We start from the raw sequence: 16,943 nt of genomic DNA on the forward strand, positions 1-16,943 counted from the left end.
TCTAATTAATCAGACTAATCAGCTGGTTGGTTAGACCACAAAGTAATAAAGCTCGTCAGGTCTTGTTTCATTCCAGCATAAAAATAAACTCTCAAGTGGATGCTTTAAAAAAGTTATTTCAATGCAGAGGAAGCATTAATTGGTCTTAACCCAGCTGAGGGCTGGTCTGATGGTTGAAGTCTCCCGTAGGTCTGATTACTGACAATCAGTGGGAGTTGGTGAGCTCAAGGAGAGCCCCAGAGCAGAGCCGTGCCCAAAGAGAACACTTGTGCAGCACTTCTTAAGAAGACCCAGGACAGAATTACAGAACGGTCAGGATTGAAAGGGGCCTCTGGAGATCATTAAGTCCAAGCCCTACTAAAACGGGTTCCACACAATTTCACACGGAAATGTCTATGAAGGTTTTGAATATCTCTGGAGTAGGAGACTTCACAGCCTCTCTAAGCAGCCTGATTGATCTCGTGTTCTCTTTTTAGTCATAAAACATCTATCCATTCATGTCTCTGCTGCATTGCTGCTCAGCCGTAGAGTAAGGTGAGAATCAAGAGGTTGTGCTGAAATTGTGCTGTATTAGCTTTCTCCCTTTGGACAGGCTTAGTTTTACTAGGAAATGATGTACTGTCATATGCCTGTCAGACACCAGACAGGTAATTCAAGTGGCCCTTACACCACGTCACTCCTGTGTGGTTCACTTCCAATGAAAATTAGATGTTTGAATATCAGTGTGGTAGCTAGAAGTGATCTGTCTCTGTGCTCCTTTCTGTCTCATTCCAAGCTCATGGACATAATCGATAAGCTGAGTCCTTCCTTTACATGTATTCTTTAGCAGTAGCCTCAAAATCAGTGCACCTCCTGTCCCTCGGTGGACAAAAGCAAGGTTGTCCTGAGATGTATAAAAGAAAAAAGTGATACTCATTAACATTTCCATAGCATTCCTGACTTTCAGACTTTTAGAGGAGAACATTAGAAATGAGATTAATGTTAGGACCAGAACAGACTCCCTCCTTGATAAGATCAGCGGGGCTGTTAATCAGATGTAAACTGTACAGGCTGTACTTTAGTTTATTTTGAAGGACAGCTGACTTTGTTCTCTTCCCCAGTGAAGTGCCCATTTTCAAACTCAGCCCCAAGACGTGCACTGTCACAAAGTGTTGATAGCAAAGCTTTGAGCTGCAGCACAGTGTTTGCATTTTGCTCTTTTATGAACTAAAAAGATCCAATAAAATAAAATAAATAAATAAAAAGGAAAAAAGAAAAAAGGAAAAAAAAAAACCCCACAAGAAAAACTCCCTAGAACTTAAGACATCTTCCTTCTTTGCCAAATAGCCCTTTGGGTAAAAATGTCCTGCAGTAAGAAAAGGTTTTAATACACTGAAAAACACACTCTGAATTTCCATGCGTTTGAGCCTTTTTAAAATGAGGTTGCTTCAGGTGTTCGTTTATTGAGGCTGATAATTAGACAAGGAGGTGACAAAAACATGCTTTTAGGGTTTGATTTAGCTTTAATACAGACTTAATAGAGCAATGTAAGGCTCTTGTTGTTTCATTCTTCAAGTCGTTCTTGTTGCAATAGTCATTCTTTTTAAGCCAGTGGGACTTTCCATCTAACTGAAAATCATGATGCCCCTCCAGTTCTCCGAAGATTTTTACTTATTATTGGGAAAAATAAAGCCTTTAGAGTCCTTAGTGAACTTGCAGCATAATCCTGCTGGCCCTAATTCTTCCTCTTATGAACAGTCCCATTAAAATTATTTGGGCAAAATGGAACAAGTTATAGTCCTTTGGGCCAGCATGATCAAGTTGCTACTTATGCTGTCTCTTTCAATATATGTTGCCTCAGGGTTCTTCTTGCGTACACGACCTGGAATAATTATTGTCTTGATTTTCTCAAAAATTTATCATCACACAGTGCAATAATTTTCTCTGTAGGCATTAAAATATCCCATGATTTCTTGCTGGACATCTGCAGTTTCCTTATTTTGTTGTATTTTCATATGGGGACGGAACCTTTTATTTATCAACTGAAGAATTTTGTAAACAGAGCTATGCACTATAATGATTGTTTTTTTTCTTGCCTAAAAACGTATTCTTCAGAGTATACATTAGGATGTATAAAGGCCATTTAAAGACCTTTAAAGGCCATCTGATCCAACTGCCCTGCAATGATAAGGGACACCTACAGCTGATCAGGTGCCCAGAGGCCCATCCAGCCTGACCTGGAGTGTCTGCAGGGATGGGGCACCCACCACCTCACTGGGCAACCCTATGTCACAGAATCAGAACAGCCATTGGAAATATGTGAGAAAATTCACCATAGCTTTTGTAGTTCCTGTTTCTTTGATTACAACTGGGGTTAAAGATGATTACTTCTCTGTAAATTTCATAATCTTCCAGTACTTCCCTTCCCTTTGAGTCATCCTCCTCTTTCTGATGCTCCACAATTTATTGCTGTGTGATTTCGAGGAATAAATGGTTTTGTGGGTGCAATTCAAAGTCTAATGCTTATAAAAAATATTTCCTGCAATTTAAGGGTGAAAGCCAATATAGCCAGAAATCTAAGTGCAATAGGCAAAGCAAAACTCTTGTTCAAACAGTAATGCTATCTAGTCTTAGATGTATCACTCTCTTGGCTGTTAAAATGCTGCAAGCTCAGACCCTTATGATTTTTCTTCTTATTGTTTCCTACTAGGTTGGACTGAAAGTGTTTTTTGGCAGAGCGGGTCAGTGGTTTGGAAATAACGATAACGATGGTGACAAAACGTCTGTCTTTCATGATCTGGATGGCTCTGTGACAGGATATTCCAACATTTTTGTAGGCAGAGCAGACAATTACCTGCTCCGTCATCCCGGCTGTGTCACCGTCCCCCGCTGGAATGGGGTGATGTGCACTGGTAGATATGCACAGGTAAGGGCATGGCTGCATGCAGCATCACCGTGTGTGTTGGGTGGGCATCCCCAAATGCTCTATTTGGGGTGGTGGAGTGAAACACATTGAACGCTCAAAAAGATAACAGAGAAATAATACTTTGGGTATAGTTTTACTGTTTTGCTTTATCAGGAGCTGCTCTTTAAGTATTTGGACACTGGATTTGTGTTCTCTGGTTTGCTAATGACTCAGTGGAAACAGGATTGGGCTCCTGAGAGATAGCCCCACTGAATAAGGGTTTTTGTGCTTTGCACTTATATTTTCCTCTGTGTCTCTAAGGAAATAATATTTGGGGCTCTGGCAATCTAACAGTTAAATTCAGAATTGTCAACAAGTAGGCATTTATATTTTTATGTCTATTAATACTTTCCCAATTATGGCACTCTATGTGGTGAGGCTGTTTTTCCACCATAGAAAATTTCCTTGGCTAGGTTTAGGCAAGCGTAAACATTTGCTTCTCTGGGATCTGTTACCAGCATTTTTCATCTAATCAGCATCCAGCAGGATAAGTGAAGTTCACATTAGCTTTATGGGTTTTGGGTAGGGAAATGTATGTGCGTGCAGTGCAGAAGAAATTGGTCCCATGCAACACACTTTGATTTAATGTGGAGGGCATATCTGATGGAAGGTTTCAGCTTGACCTTGGTCCTCAGCATCTTTAGAAGCAGATGGTTTATTTGTGAGCTGAGTTCTGGGTGTTGTATTTCAGACCAAAAGCTTAAAAGATTGAATCCAACTATGGAGAAAGATGTTTTGCTTTGATCTTAGTAGTTCTATTACAAAATATGTTTTTCTTTTCCTCCTCTTGTAGCTCTGCTACACAAGAACCTTTATTCTTCCCTAGTGCAAGCAGGTAAAAATGTCCTTTCAGTTAAAGGAAACAGTGACATTAAATTGCAGCTGAACTGGGCCCAAGATAGACTAGGGAAGGGCTACTTGGCATGGAAAAACAAGACCCAAGTCTTTCAGCTAACATTACAGCTAAATCCTTCCTGAGCAAAATGCCTAGAGTTCAGTTAATTCCTTTCTGGTTTCTTCCATTTACTTTTCTGCTCTTCTTCTGGACTAAATTTGCCCAGAAAGGGGAAAACCTCCTCCTCTGGTATTGTTTCTGGCTCCACAAAATCCCAGAGACACACTTTCCTGAAGATATTTTAGTCTGGCAACTTGAGCTGACCTGACTTCCCATGGCTGGTTTGTGGCTCCTTCTCCTCACCATGGCCAAGGAGCACCACACACCTTCCCCATGTAGTGTCTGGGAGCTTCCTGCAGTGGGAGGTGCTGAGAAATGCCTTGTGCTTTGGCTTCAGCATTGCCTTGCTCTGCCAAAAAAGGGCTATGAGACCAGCTTAAGGTCACAAGATTTACACAGGCAGGAACTATCAGGCCTCTTTGTCCTTCCCTTTTGATCCTGAAGCCTGTAAGGTTGGTATTGTCCTAACAAGACTAACTTATTTGATTTTTAATGACAGCTAAAACACTCATGTAATGTGAATTAAGTGAGGCTTTAGGAAAGAGCATCAGATTGAAGGAGATTGACAAGGAAATGGCAAGACCTGGCAGCACCATAGGGGCTTTCTGTGAGTCACCCAGTTTCTGTCAGCAGGGCACTGAGGTCCTTGCTATCTCATCAGTCTGATTTGCAGCTGCTGCAGAGGCTGATAGTAAAAGAACAATGTAGGGAGAGGTCCATCCCATAGTTATCTCTGTGTAGGTGGGTGAGATTTCCAAATGCATTGACCTGGAGACATCTCAACACCTATGTTGCTTGTGGGAAATGTGAATGAGATTCCTAAACCATTTCTGTTTTTTGCATGCATCGTAAAAGAAGCGCCTTGGCTCCCAGTGGGCAGTTGAAGCTGTGAGCTTACTGCTTCCTTGCAGACTTCAGAGCAACTCAGGACAGATTGTGAAACTTTTCTTTTTTTGGGACAGGTCCTTTTTTAAAATAGGCTGAGTTTTTTGGCAGTACTTGCTATTTTCCTTCAGTAGCTTAAAAAGATGTTAGATGGTCATAAAAGGCCGCTGCTTAGCAAAATTAGTCGCATTTTTTGAGTTAACAAAATTGATTCTTTTCTAGTTTTAAATTTTTTAGGTAATTCTTTTGCTTTTTTTTTTTTTTTACAAGTTCACTCCAGCAAGTCACCACCTTACCGTGGTCAGCTGAAATAGAAGTTGTTCCACTTCAATTAGCTCTGTTTTGCAGTGTTTGCAATTGCAGTGACCATGAACCTGCATTCAGCTGGTTCTAGAACTAGAAGAGTAGATGGTGTATCAAGTTTCTCATTTTTAAGAGATTTTACCCCAGTTTTACAACTGACAGCACAGCAGGACAAAAACAATGTCAAAGAAACCAAAACACCACCAAACTTTCTGTTCCACTGCTTTGCATTTTGCTTATCTTCTTGCTGGCTATCCAGTTGAATAGCAGATCCCCATGAATTGTAAAAGAACTTATCTTCTCAGTTTCACAGTCTACTTGGGAAAACTGCCATGTAAGCACAGGGAAATCTGACACATCTTTTTAGCATGAAATGTTAAGCAGCTAAAATGACAACTGTGTCCATTAAACCATCCAGGCAAGTAGCAGGATCCCATTTTATAATGTTTAACTAGCTCTACTTCTCCTACTCCATTAGCTTGTAATTTCTCCTGTCCAGACGAAGGGATAAATGGGAAATGTGGGGTACTGCTTTCTGTGTACCTTGGTGTGTATAAGGACTAAGCCACCAAGATAGTGGTTGGAGATCTGTACCCAGTTGATGCAGGAGGCATCTCAGCCATTGTTGCATTTAATTGGGTAGTAAGCATACTGCAGCTGCCACCTTAATATTCTGTGTTTGTTGGATACAAATATTTGAAGGAAATAACATCAGTTTACGGGGATAGGTTGTGTCTTACCCTGAAAGATAATATTTTGCACTTTCAGTGTTCATTCCTACTGTTCTTCATCAGAAAATGTTGTTCTGATTGAAAATGATTAACGCATTCATGAGATTTCAGGTCTGAAAGGACCTTTCTGATCACCTACACTGACCCCAGAACTACCTCATCAGAGTGGGGACAAATGGCACTGAAATGCAGTTTATTGCATTGCACATAATCGATTTTCCAATTATGGTTTTAATGTGAAGGGAAAATAGGTTTTCCTCCTTGGTTTTATAACTAAATAAATAAATAAATAGAAAGTCTTTTATCAGACTGTAAAAAACAAATCATTCTTCCTTGATCCATGAAGAGTGAGCAAATGGGCTGCTGCTCTGAGATTGTTTGGTGCAAATTACATGATCGATGGTTTCAGCCATCAAGAAAATCTAGTGTTTAATATGGTTCTGGGATCAAATTTAATCTCCAAGGATCTGTGTGGATTCCACACAGGACAGACTAAAGTGCTACAGACCGGGTTGCACTGGCATGAAAGGAGGAATGGTCTGAATATCCAAGAAACATTCATTACCATTTCTAGATTACATTTTGACACAAATCCCATTTTTTTTTTTCACTCAAGCAGTCAGAATTAAGATACTTAGTACAGGGGTGGAGGGTGGTTAGGCTGAAATGACCCATGTTTTTGAGGTGCTGTGGAGCATAAACACAATGCCAGGAGCAGGTACAAGTGCAAAGGTTCTTCTGAACATGACAACGGACCAGGGAGCTGAATTGGCAACATCCAGAAACCTTGCAGCTGTAGTTAAACATTTTCTTAGATTTCTTGAGACATTTCCTGTTTAAATTGAGCCACAAATGTATTTCTTCAGGTTAAATAACGCTCATGCTGGGCACACCATCTCTGTCTTCTGTCAGATGAATTTCGCTGTGGCTAAGGTGTTATGTTCTGAGGAGAAAGTAGTGGGAATCTGTCACTTTTCGTGCTGTGGTCCACTAGAAGACAAACCAAATGTCATGGGAATATTTGCTTCTTCATTGTGCTTTGGAGTCAGCAAAGCAATTCCTATTGTATTTTAAGGATGTCTTATCATTAGCGTTACAATATACTTCTAATGAATCCTATATATAAACTAGTGAAATACAGTCTGTTTTGCAGAGCTTTCAATCTGGGTAGACAAGAAAAGGAATAAGAAATTGAAATGGAGATAGGAGAGGTCAGGGCCATAAAGTTTAGTGTTGAGAGGAGGATATCCTGATGGACCTTGTGTCACCCTCTCCTAGTTTTGCCTGCAGTATTAAAATCTGCTGGAAGACAGAAACTGAGTCTAAAAATAATTGTGCTGAATGTACTCATGTAGAAGCTTATTAGAAGACATTCTTATTTTTGATGCAAACTGCATTATTTTACATTATAAAAGAGTGGAGGAAGAAGGATTACAGTCGTTCTTGGCTGCTGTCAGTGCATTTGGAACCTTTCAGGGAATATGACAAGCTGTGTGCTACATCTCACACAGCGCTGAAACCAATTTGTATGACGAGCTGCATGTCCTCCTTCTGTGCTAGTATTTCAAACAGGGGGAAGCAGGTGAACAGTCACGCATTCAACTTTAAAGATAAGATCTTCCACATGAATTGGCCTTCGTTTGAATCAAAGAACAGAAAAAGCATAGGTGTTGAACTACAGGCCAAGGGCATCTGTTGGTCCCCAGATAGAAGAGCTTTGGTTGTAGCATATACAATGTTGTATTTGGTCTGTATAATGATAGAGTGAAGACATTGAATTTTAGCCCCCAGATTTAAGCCTATTCTGCTTCTTGAAGCTGAAGGCGTGGATTCCATTAGGTAACTGGACCTTATCCAAAGCCAGGAGAAACTGTTAAAGACTTGTCTATATTTTCAGTGGAATAAGGCTGTTTTTAAAGTGCAATAATTTGTATTCAAAAGAAACAGTTACTTTGTGATGTTTCATTGATTAACATTCTCCCTTGAGTGTCTGACCAGTTAACCTTTCCATGGTGCTGCACAATTCATATCTCACTTTGTGGTGTCCCCTCAAACAGCTGCAGATTCTATTTCTGTTTTACCTTTTTATTTGAACTGGAAATGTTTCAGTCATTTTCCGAATGTTCTGAGCTCTTCATTGGCAAAACCATTTACAGGCAGCAGTGATCAAACGCACATGTTACTGCTGAGCCTGGCTATTTTAATGGACGTGTTTGTCATTTTCCTTTCACCCTCAGCTTTATATTCAGGCCAGGCGCCCTGAGAATCTGACCTTATCCATTGCCAGAGCAGCATACCACTCCCATCCCTTGCAGTTGCAAGGCGTGAACAGAGGAGCGCCGTACCAGCAGTACCAGCCAGTCGTCATGCTGGAGCAGGCTTATATCATCCAGTGGGATGGCAGAGCTCCTGAGGATATCATCCTGTACCCCATCAACTTCAACAGGTACTGCTCTGCCTTATAGGATTTTCCTGGGTTCTTTGCAACTGACCCTTTGAATGTTTTAGCAATTTGTAAGAGCATCAAAGAGAGGTGTTAATGACGGGTACTTACTGATGCAAGGATTTGCCTCTGCTTTTTCCTTATTCCAACCTTTTTGATGTACAGAGCTGTTTCTCTTTCCAGAAAGTGTTGAAACAGAGTCCAAATAAGTCCTGGCCTGATGTCCCTGAAATCCCTCCAGAAGAGCCCTGGCTCTTGTTCATTTGTTTGTACTAGTTGCACATAATTTATCTCCCATATATATAAAATGCAGAAGTCCATCAGAATGTGCACAGAACATTGCATCTTCTGTAATCCAAATAGCACTGCAATCACTGTTTCCTTTTTGATAGCATTGTAAAACTTCAGGATTCAGTACAACAACATGGTAGGCTGTGCTCTATTTATTTTCCATATTTTTTCCATCTCATCTAATGCTCTGTAAGAGCAAGACATATCCAATTTAGACCTGCCTTTTCCCCTTGCAATCTATTTCATTCTATATAATTTCTTTCATTGTTTCCAGTGGTGGCTCAGGACCAGAGTACCTCTTACTTTAGTGAAATTACTTGTGTTGTGCACTGGTACAACTTCTAGGAGGGTCCTCTAATCCATTTGGCTTAACTGTGATGTTCATGGCCACAGCTGGCAAAGAAAATTCATGCACTTTAAGGAAGTGCAAAACCCATTAGTCACTCATGGATAAGCTGTTTTGCAATTATTATCTGTCTTTAAATAATTAGCTATTTCCTTGCAATTAAGAGCTAAGCCTTCTGCATCAATATACAATGGTTACCCAATCACTGTGCCAGTTAGTACATGCCAAAGTTTTGGCAAGTACTTGGTGTTCAATCACAGATTCAAATCTTAAGGCAGCACTGCATGTTTGATAGAACTCAGCTTGAAGTTTAGCCTTTGTTCAAGCAGCAACTTAGCTTTTACTACTGGTAACCACAATGTATTTGTGGTTCTCTTTGTCTTGTGTGAAACCAATTAAGTTATTTGAACAGGGCAAAGGTTTGTAGACTTTTCTGATTCAGAAACAGTTGGTGAGGTGTGTGTTTTGAAAAACTATAGAAGGAAAATATACCATGATAAGGAAAAAATGTGATTTTATTTTATAATTTTACTTCATTCCACTACGAGAAGGATACTGAATTGATAGAAAGCGTTTAGAGGAGAGCACTGGCCATGCTGAAGGGATTAGAAAACAAGTGTTATGAGGAGTAAGTCAGTGGGTAGTAGAAGTAGTAACTGGTGCTGTTTGTTCCAGAACAGAGAAGGCTGATGGAGAACATCACTGCTCCCTACAGCTCCCTGAAAAGAGGACACCTCCTGCAGTGAGGTCGTGTCAGTCTCTTTTCTCGGATGACATGAGATAGGATGCAATGAAATGGCCTCAAATTGCTCTAGGGGAGGTTTACGTTGGATATCTGGAAGAATCCTTTTCATAGAGATAGCAGTTAGAGGTTGGAATAAGTTGACTGGGGAGGTGGAAGAGTTTCCATCCCTGGAGTTGTGTGGACATGGCACTTAGGGATGATGTTTAGTGGTGGATGTGATTGTGTTAGTTTGATGGTTATATGATCTTATAGGTCTTTTCTGAACTAAATTGTTTGATGATTCTATGACTTAAAGCATCTTGCAGAGAAATTCTTGGGAATGAAATCATGCCACTACTGTGTGTCTTAAGGGTAATGGAAGAGCAATGGTGAAATGTCCATACTGAATGCAATAACATAGGCAGAAATCATTCCCATGGAAGCAATTGAGGTTAAAAAAAGATTTAGAAGCTTGAAGGAAATCAAATGCCTACTAAGCAGTTCCGTGTACGGCATTTATTAAACAGTGTATCCAATCATTTTTTGAATGGAACAAATCTCAAGTTGTGAAGCAGAGTAATCAGAGGTGAAAAATCAGGGAAGACTTTTACCTGTTTTAAATGGCTATTTGCTGTCTGTTCTTTTTAATTCTAAAGTACCAAATAATCTGCCAAGAAATGAGCTCTTAACATAGTTATATCCATGGAAAACATATGCAATGCAAAACAAAATATGTTTGAGGAATTTTAGTAGCAAAACTTTGCAATTATTAATTTCAGGCATAGCCTTACCAAACAAGCTATTTTTAGACTTGTCATTTTAAAATGATAGATAGGTATATGCAGGATGCTGCTTCACAGCTAGATAGCCCTCATGCTTCTGGAAGGACTTTCTGTGCTGGCTGAAGGAAGGTCAGAAGGGAAATAAGGAATTTGACAGGAAGATGCGTACCAGGATTTGAACCTTTTTGGAGGTCAGGCATGGGGCTGATGTTGGATATTTGTGTCACTAACATTTTCAGTGTTTCTGAAGTGCTCTAAAAAGAGCTAATAAAAGCAATTCCAGTTTAAATGTTTACTAAAAGACTGGAACACCAGGATTCCTGGTGTGGGCAGGAGGTAGGGATGCACTCACAAGGTTCAGCTGAAAGTGGCAGCGCCGCTTTCTGCACCTGCGAGTCCAGTCTGGGGTGTCCGGGAACTGCTCAACTATTTGCTCAGTGGAGGAGGTCAGCTTCTGTTCCTTCTGTGGTGGCACGTGATGGGTTGCTGCAGTACGTGTGTCTTCTGTGCACTGATTCAAGACCTGTTTAGAGTACTTGCAGTTTCAAGCACAAAGTGTGAGAGCTTCGTGAACAGTGGCCTCAAACTTCTTCTCCATCAGTTTAAACTTTCAGGAGCAGCGTTCACCTCCTCAGAGCTGCTATTTTCTCTGTTCTTGTGCTTCATAGGAAGATGGGAACCAGCTGTTGAGTTGAGGACTTTACTCAAAACTGCTGTCTATTTCTAGAAGCACAGAGGCCCACAGAGAGTGTGAGGATTGTTAAGAGAGAAGGGTGAGGCTGGTATGGCAGGAGGAGCGCCTGGAGAACATTATTTGCTTGCAAGTAAGTGCCTCCTTTCAGGTGCTGAAAAACAGTAAGAGGATTGGCTCTCCATAGGGTAAGCAAAGTCACAAACAAGGTTTGTCGATTTAATAACACAGGTTTTGTGCGTGTGCAAATTCTCTAATCAAAGAAGAGGCTAAAGCAAACACTATTATCAAAGGCACAGTGCTGTCCAATAAATCAGCCAGGCTTATTTGTGTTATCAGCTAATCTAAAGATAAGAATTAAATCTCCCCAAAGTCCATATCTGAAGTATAGTGTAATGAGTTGTGTTGTTGAATCAGGCTGAAAAGCAGAGGCAATTAAATTAAACATTCCTTGTTTTTTATGAGTACAGGCAAATATCTCTATACTTGGTCTGTGGAGACTCAGGAGGAAGAGTTTTTCCTTATTAGGGCTCTCTGCTGTGATTTGACCTAGGGAATTTCAGGGAGATGTGAGCAGGTACAAAGGGAGTATCACCTTTTTTATAGGTGAACTGCCACGGTGCTGCAAGCAGGGTTAGGGTTAGCATGGGGTTGCCCAGCTGCCCCAGCCAATGTTGGCCCCAGGGAAAAGTTCAAGGAGCTTTCCCCATGCTGCCTTCACCAGCAGCCTCTCAGCATCCCCTGGAGAGGTACAGTGAGTCTTGTAACAGCAACGTTTCGTGCCTTTATGCAGGAGTTGGATCCTTATGAGAGCCTTTCCAAAGATTTATTTGGCAGCAGAGAGCCAAGTTTCTTGTCAAGAGCAAATGAAAGAGCAGATGTCCATGTGAGTGCTTGGGCATGTGTCCAGCCTTCCCCTTGCTGTAGTATTTGTGCAGAGACGACACAGGTGCACGGTAATGTCCCTGTATTTGCTAGGCTGGCATTCTGCACTGTGGTTTGTTATTTTGTTCACAAGCAAATAATCTAATTATCTGAAAATTCAAGAGCCTGGAATGAGCTTGTGTCTAAATTCTGGATTGAAAACAGTGGGGACTTTGGGCTCTGGGTGATATGTGGTTTCCAGGATGCTGTCATCCATCCAAAGGTGGAGGTTTCAGTACAAGCAGACAACCTACACAGCCCATGTCTGCACTGAAACTCCAGGGGACTGGTTATATTTGTCTTTTTTTTTTCAGAGCTGTGTAGATGTGTGTTTTCCCTATGGCTTCTTATTCATTGCTGGTCTGATTCATACTTTCAGCTACTTGTCATTTTTGTGATTAAATTCTTTAGCGATGATGGGGGTTTTTAGGAAAACAAAGATAATGAGACAAGGCTAGAACATACTTGCTTCAGATTTGCCCAGTTTACGGATATTTCCTAAACTGTTCCTTTTTCAGATTAGTTCCAAATGTGCTTTTCCTTGTGATTTGCAGATTGACAAGTGGATAGGAAGACGAAAGTAGTATTTCAAAGTACAGCTAACAGCTTAAGGCTGTGACTGCTTCCATGTTACTTGTATGTAACATGAGTGCCGACCTTGATCTCCCAGTTCCAGATGTACTTTAAGTAACACCAGCACTATTTTCAATAATAATAAGTAAAGTTCCTCCTGATAACATCTGTAATTCAGAGTTAATCATCCACATAACGCAGAAATCAGTTGAATTCCCTTCTGTCTGTTTCAATCACTTAAATTACCAACAAGTGGTTGAAATCCTTTAGACATTTAAGGAAAAAAACAACCAGAAAAAGGCTGAAATGTTTGCCAGGACAGTGGGTTGCAGATTGAACCATTTCAGTATGGCCAGGCCAAACTGGGTGCTGGCATTGCCATGTGTGAGTGATCCTAAAGCCCTGTCTTAGCCTCTTGTCGGCAGATGTTGCTGCTTTCTGTTCTCTATGGTGTTTGCTTGGACTGGATTAACAAGGTGACCCGATAGTTTCAGTGAATGAACAAGAGCAGTCTAAAACTAACAAGTCCTCAGATGGCTGCAGCAAACCAGGCTGCTGGTCCATGGGTATTTCTCAGTCCATTTTCCCCACTCATGATGCTGGTTTAGGAGGTGGTTGTCCTGTATGTGGATTTTGTGTTGAGGAGATTCAGTTGGGTGCTGGGCAGGTTGTTGTGAGGGTGAGAGAAAAACATCAGTATTATGACTGAGATAAAGGAACACAGACCTTCTATTATTTGCTCTTGAGAAGGGTTGGAGGCTGAGTGGTGGCTTTGCTTGTTTTGCCTTCTGAAGTTCAAAATTCACCTTTTGAGAGGCAAACTTGCAGAAGCAGCCTGTAAGGGTTTTTGCTTGGCCTCCCATATTATGAACAGGAAAATTCTGAACTCCCATTTTTCTCGGTGCACGTAGAGCTGACCAAAATGTCAGAGGGTTTGTTTTAAATAGCAGTAATAACAGTTGGGGGAGGCTGAATCACTGGGTGGAAGTCTCTTGTTTTTTCGTGCCTGAGGAAAAAATAAGTAATTTTCAGTTGTACTCTATTGCATGCCCTCATTGGCTTACACCAGATTTTCATCAGTGAGGTCAGGATTTGGACTGTGCACATCCATGGTCATCAGTTATGTGACACACCATACCAAGAGACACGGTGGAGCTGTTTTTCAGGATAGCGTTAAACAACTTTAGGGGTTTCCTTAGCCAAAATATAGCCATGAATGAGGTACAGCATAAACTCCAACCCCAGCACTAGATCCTACCCATATGTTCAGTACTGATACTCTGATACAGTACTGATGCTCCATCTGATACAGGCATAGAATGTGGTCACTAGTGAACTAGTGTTCATTTGTCCTCTCTTAAGGCAGTGAGAGTCACAGGTGTGCTCTTTCTGTGCTTACTGCAGCCAAATCTCATCTCAAAGTTGTGTGACTCACATCCCACCGCTCGCAGAAGTCTCCCTTCCTTTGCCTGTTCAATCTTGTTTCTCTGAGTGGGAGTTTGGGGTTAATTGTGGGGTTTGTTCTGAATTTGTAACAGAGGTATGTATGGGTGTACATGGAGATCTGTATTGACCATACAACCAAGAACAGGAAACCTCTTGCCTGTTGTTTTCCCTCCTCCTTTTTTGCTTTCACTTATCCCAGGAAGCCTGCCCAATGCCAAAGCACATGGATGATTTTTAGCACTTTGCCTGCTATTTCTTGTCTACTTGAAGGAGCCAGCACTGCAAAATGGCAAAATTCGGGTGAAAAGAAAATGGCTTTCTGGGTTAGTTCTACCCAGTCATTTCCAAAAGGAAGTAAACAGGATAGATACATTCATAAACACACATGAAATGCCCTGTGGGGATCACTGGAGAATAGTAACAGAGGGGCTGATAGATCCTGGTGTATGCTGACTCTCTGAAACCTTCCAAGTAGCATTTGAAACTGTTAGAACCTACTAATGATGCCGTGCTACTGCACTCACCACAGTAGAACAAGGGTTTCTGCCTTGCGGGATATTACTAGCTCAAATGTTTCTGATTCTGCCTGCCAATCTTCACCTCAGAGTAGCAGTCAGAAATGACAGAATGGAGAGTTTGAAGCAGAGAATTAAAGGAGGAGTCATAATTCATTGACCACCCTGAAAAAGAGACAGGCTTCCTGCACTGGAGACCCAGCCAGGAGGTCTCTGTGGCCAGTGTGGTGGCTGAGGGAGGCACATGCACATCTGCTTCCCTTTGAGTGCAATGTCCAAGACATCTCTTGCCTGATTGCATTTTCTAGCCTGAGGTTGCATTTCTCACTCACTTTTGGCAATGCAGTAAAAGGCATTTCACCCATGTCCTGAAGGCATCCCACAGCAGCGCTCTGTGCTTTGCTTTTGCTGTGCACAGCTGTACAACCAGGCATTTGGGAGAGTTTACAGCAGCTTCTGTACAAGCTGAAGAGCCAAAACCAAAGCAAGGAACTAAATAGGAAGCTGTTAAAATACCATGAAATTAAATAGAAAATAAACACCTTATTCTTTCCTACGTTTACTTTAAGGATAACTTTCCCTTCCCATATCTCTTCCCAAGAAATTAGTTATGGGAGTGTGTTCATTTCCATCTCTTCTCTCACAAACTCTGAAGTAGGTGCCTTCCATTTGATGTTCTCAGTCATGATACAGTTTATTTTGGAGTTTGACTCAGCCTTCTCATGTGCACAATAGGCTCTCACTGCACTCATATTCCCAAGTGCTCTGGTGACTCAAGACAGTCACAGCTGTGGTTTTTGGGTTTTTTTTCCATGATTTTCTTTTCTTTCACCAACTCCAATTTCCTTTCCTAGTGCCTTTCCTGTTCTCTGGGGAGGTAGCAGTCAGCACAACGTGGCACCAAGGCTGACTCCCAGCATCTGAAGGAGATGGCAAGGCCATTTTTTGGTGGTGTCTTCAGGGGATGAAATGTGCTAATGCAATGCAAATTACCCTTATGAAACAGCCAAATGTCTTGGGACTCTGTCCCAGAAATATCCCACTAACATGGCTCTGGTGCATTTCTTTCATTTCCTCTAGTCGAAGGCCAAATCATCTGAAAATATATCCATTTTCTAGCTGTCCTATGTTATGACACAGCTGGAGTTGGTTAAAATCTAGAGGGCAGTATCTGGCATAAGCTGAAGGATCTTTTTGTATGGCTTTGATTTATTATTCTAGAACAGCCTGTCCCCTCTTCAGTACTGTCATTTTGTTCTTCTCTAACGAGAAAACCAGAAAATGGCTGAAGCAGCTTCGCTATTGCATAGTCCACATCTAATGCAAAGTAAGAATCTGGGTATTTTGTTGTTTAGCACTCCTTAGTGCTCTGCAGGTATGGATGGGTGGCAGATCATCTTCCTGGAGAAATTTTGCCTTCCTCAGCTTCACAGAGCCCTGAAAGGCAGCTGACGATGGTGGTGACTGTCTGCCTTTAAGCCAAATTAGTATTTTCGCATTTTAGCCAGGAAGCCAGGTAATTACATTTACAGCCTTGGTGGTTTTGGAAATAGAAGGAAAGCAAACCACAGTAATTGGTCAGCTACCTGCTTGTGGTGTGCTGAGCCACTTCAGAGGCCGGAGAGAAAGAAAATATTAAGCAAATAGTCTTGTTATTCAGTTTTTCTTTTCAAGTGTGAACAACTTGTGACTTTCTGCCTTTCCCGGTAGTAGTGCATCCTACAGACAGGAAGGGTCTTTGGTTTTGTGGTACCCATCAGACTGCATCTTTTGGCTCCAAGTGGAAAGAAAAAAATGTAGTTTGGAGGCAGATTTTCTCTCTGTGAGGTGGCAACAAAGATCACAGCATAAAGTAAAGCCGTGGGGACAGTTCTTTGCAAGTATGTATGCTAACAATGTGATGGCCAAGTGTTAAAAGACCATTTAACTTTACCCTCAGTTATTTTAAACTGACACTGAAGAAAGAGCAGGGGAGAGAGAGATTTTAATGGAAACCCTGATCATAAACTTTGCTGTGAAGCAGAGGAAGCAGATCTCTTAAGGCTATGGCTCTGGTTCAAGTCAGAGATTACTTTCTATTTCCTGAACCAGTGCCCCCGGTGAAATGTCTGCTGAGTGCTGGTTCTCTCTCTTGCAGCAGCTTCAGATGAACTGAACTGAGCCTTGGCAGCCTCCAGAGATGTGAGCGGGTATGTGGCTGGTTGTGCTTTGGTCTTATGAGCAAGGAAGAGAAAATCTCTTCTTTCAAGCCATCCTGGCACCTGACTCAAAGTCCTTTGAGGTCAGCTGGGGTCTCTGGATCAGACCTTTGTATAAACAGCCGTTGTTTCCAGACAAAGGAAAAAAATCTGATTTTCTTTGGCATGGAGGATTTGGGTGTATTTTCTTTT

General features: G+C 41.4%; 2 protein-coding genes across 11 annotated transcripts in view; both read left to right on the forward strand.

The window, feature by feature from the left end:
• Positions 1-16,943, forward strand: part of CEMIP (cell migration inducing hyaluronidase 1) — a 100,408-nt gene that overhangs the window by 17,997 nt on the left and 65,468 nt on the right. The window lies entirely within an intron of this gene.
• LOC107318795 (cell surface hyaluronidase CEMIP2-like) overlaps positions 1-16,943 on the forward strand; it is a 40,052-nt gene that overhangs the window by 15,063 nt on the left and 8,046 nt on the right. For 3 of the 9 annotated variants that reach the window (XR_001557497.3, XM_015873039.3, XM_085515411.1), the window contains 2 exons: positions 2,690-2,905; positions 8,056-8,264. Coding sequence is in view for 4 of the 9 variants with exons in the window: in XM_015873039.3 (XP_015728525.2) it covers positions 2,690-2,905; positions 8,056-8,264 (425 nt within the window). In the remaining 5 variants the exon portion in view is untranslated. Of the gene's footprint in view, positions 1-2,689; positions 2,906-8,055; positions 8,265-16,690; positions 16,743-16,943 lie in introns of those variants that run through there. The other 6 variants (XR_014934324.1, XR_014934326.1, XM_015873040.3 and 3 more) reach the window with 5 other exon arrangements.

Source organism: Coturnix japonica, chromosome 14 (genome assembly GCF_054131305.1).
Source record: "Coturnix japonica strain WE chromosome 14, WE-NBRP24, whole genome shotgun sequence".
Lineage (NCBI taxonomy): Eukaryota > Metazoa > Chordata > Aves > Galliformes > Phasianidae > Coturnix > Coturnix japonica.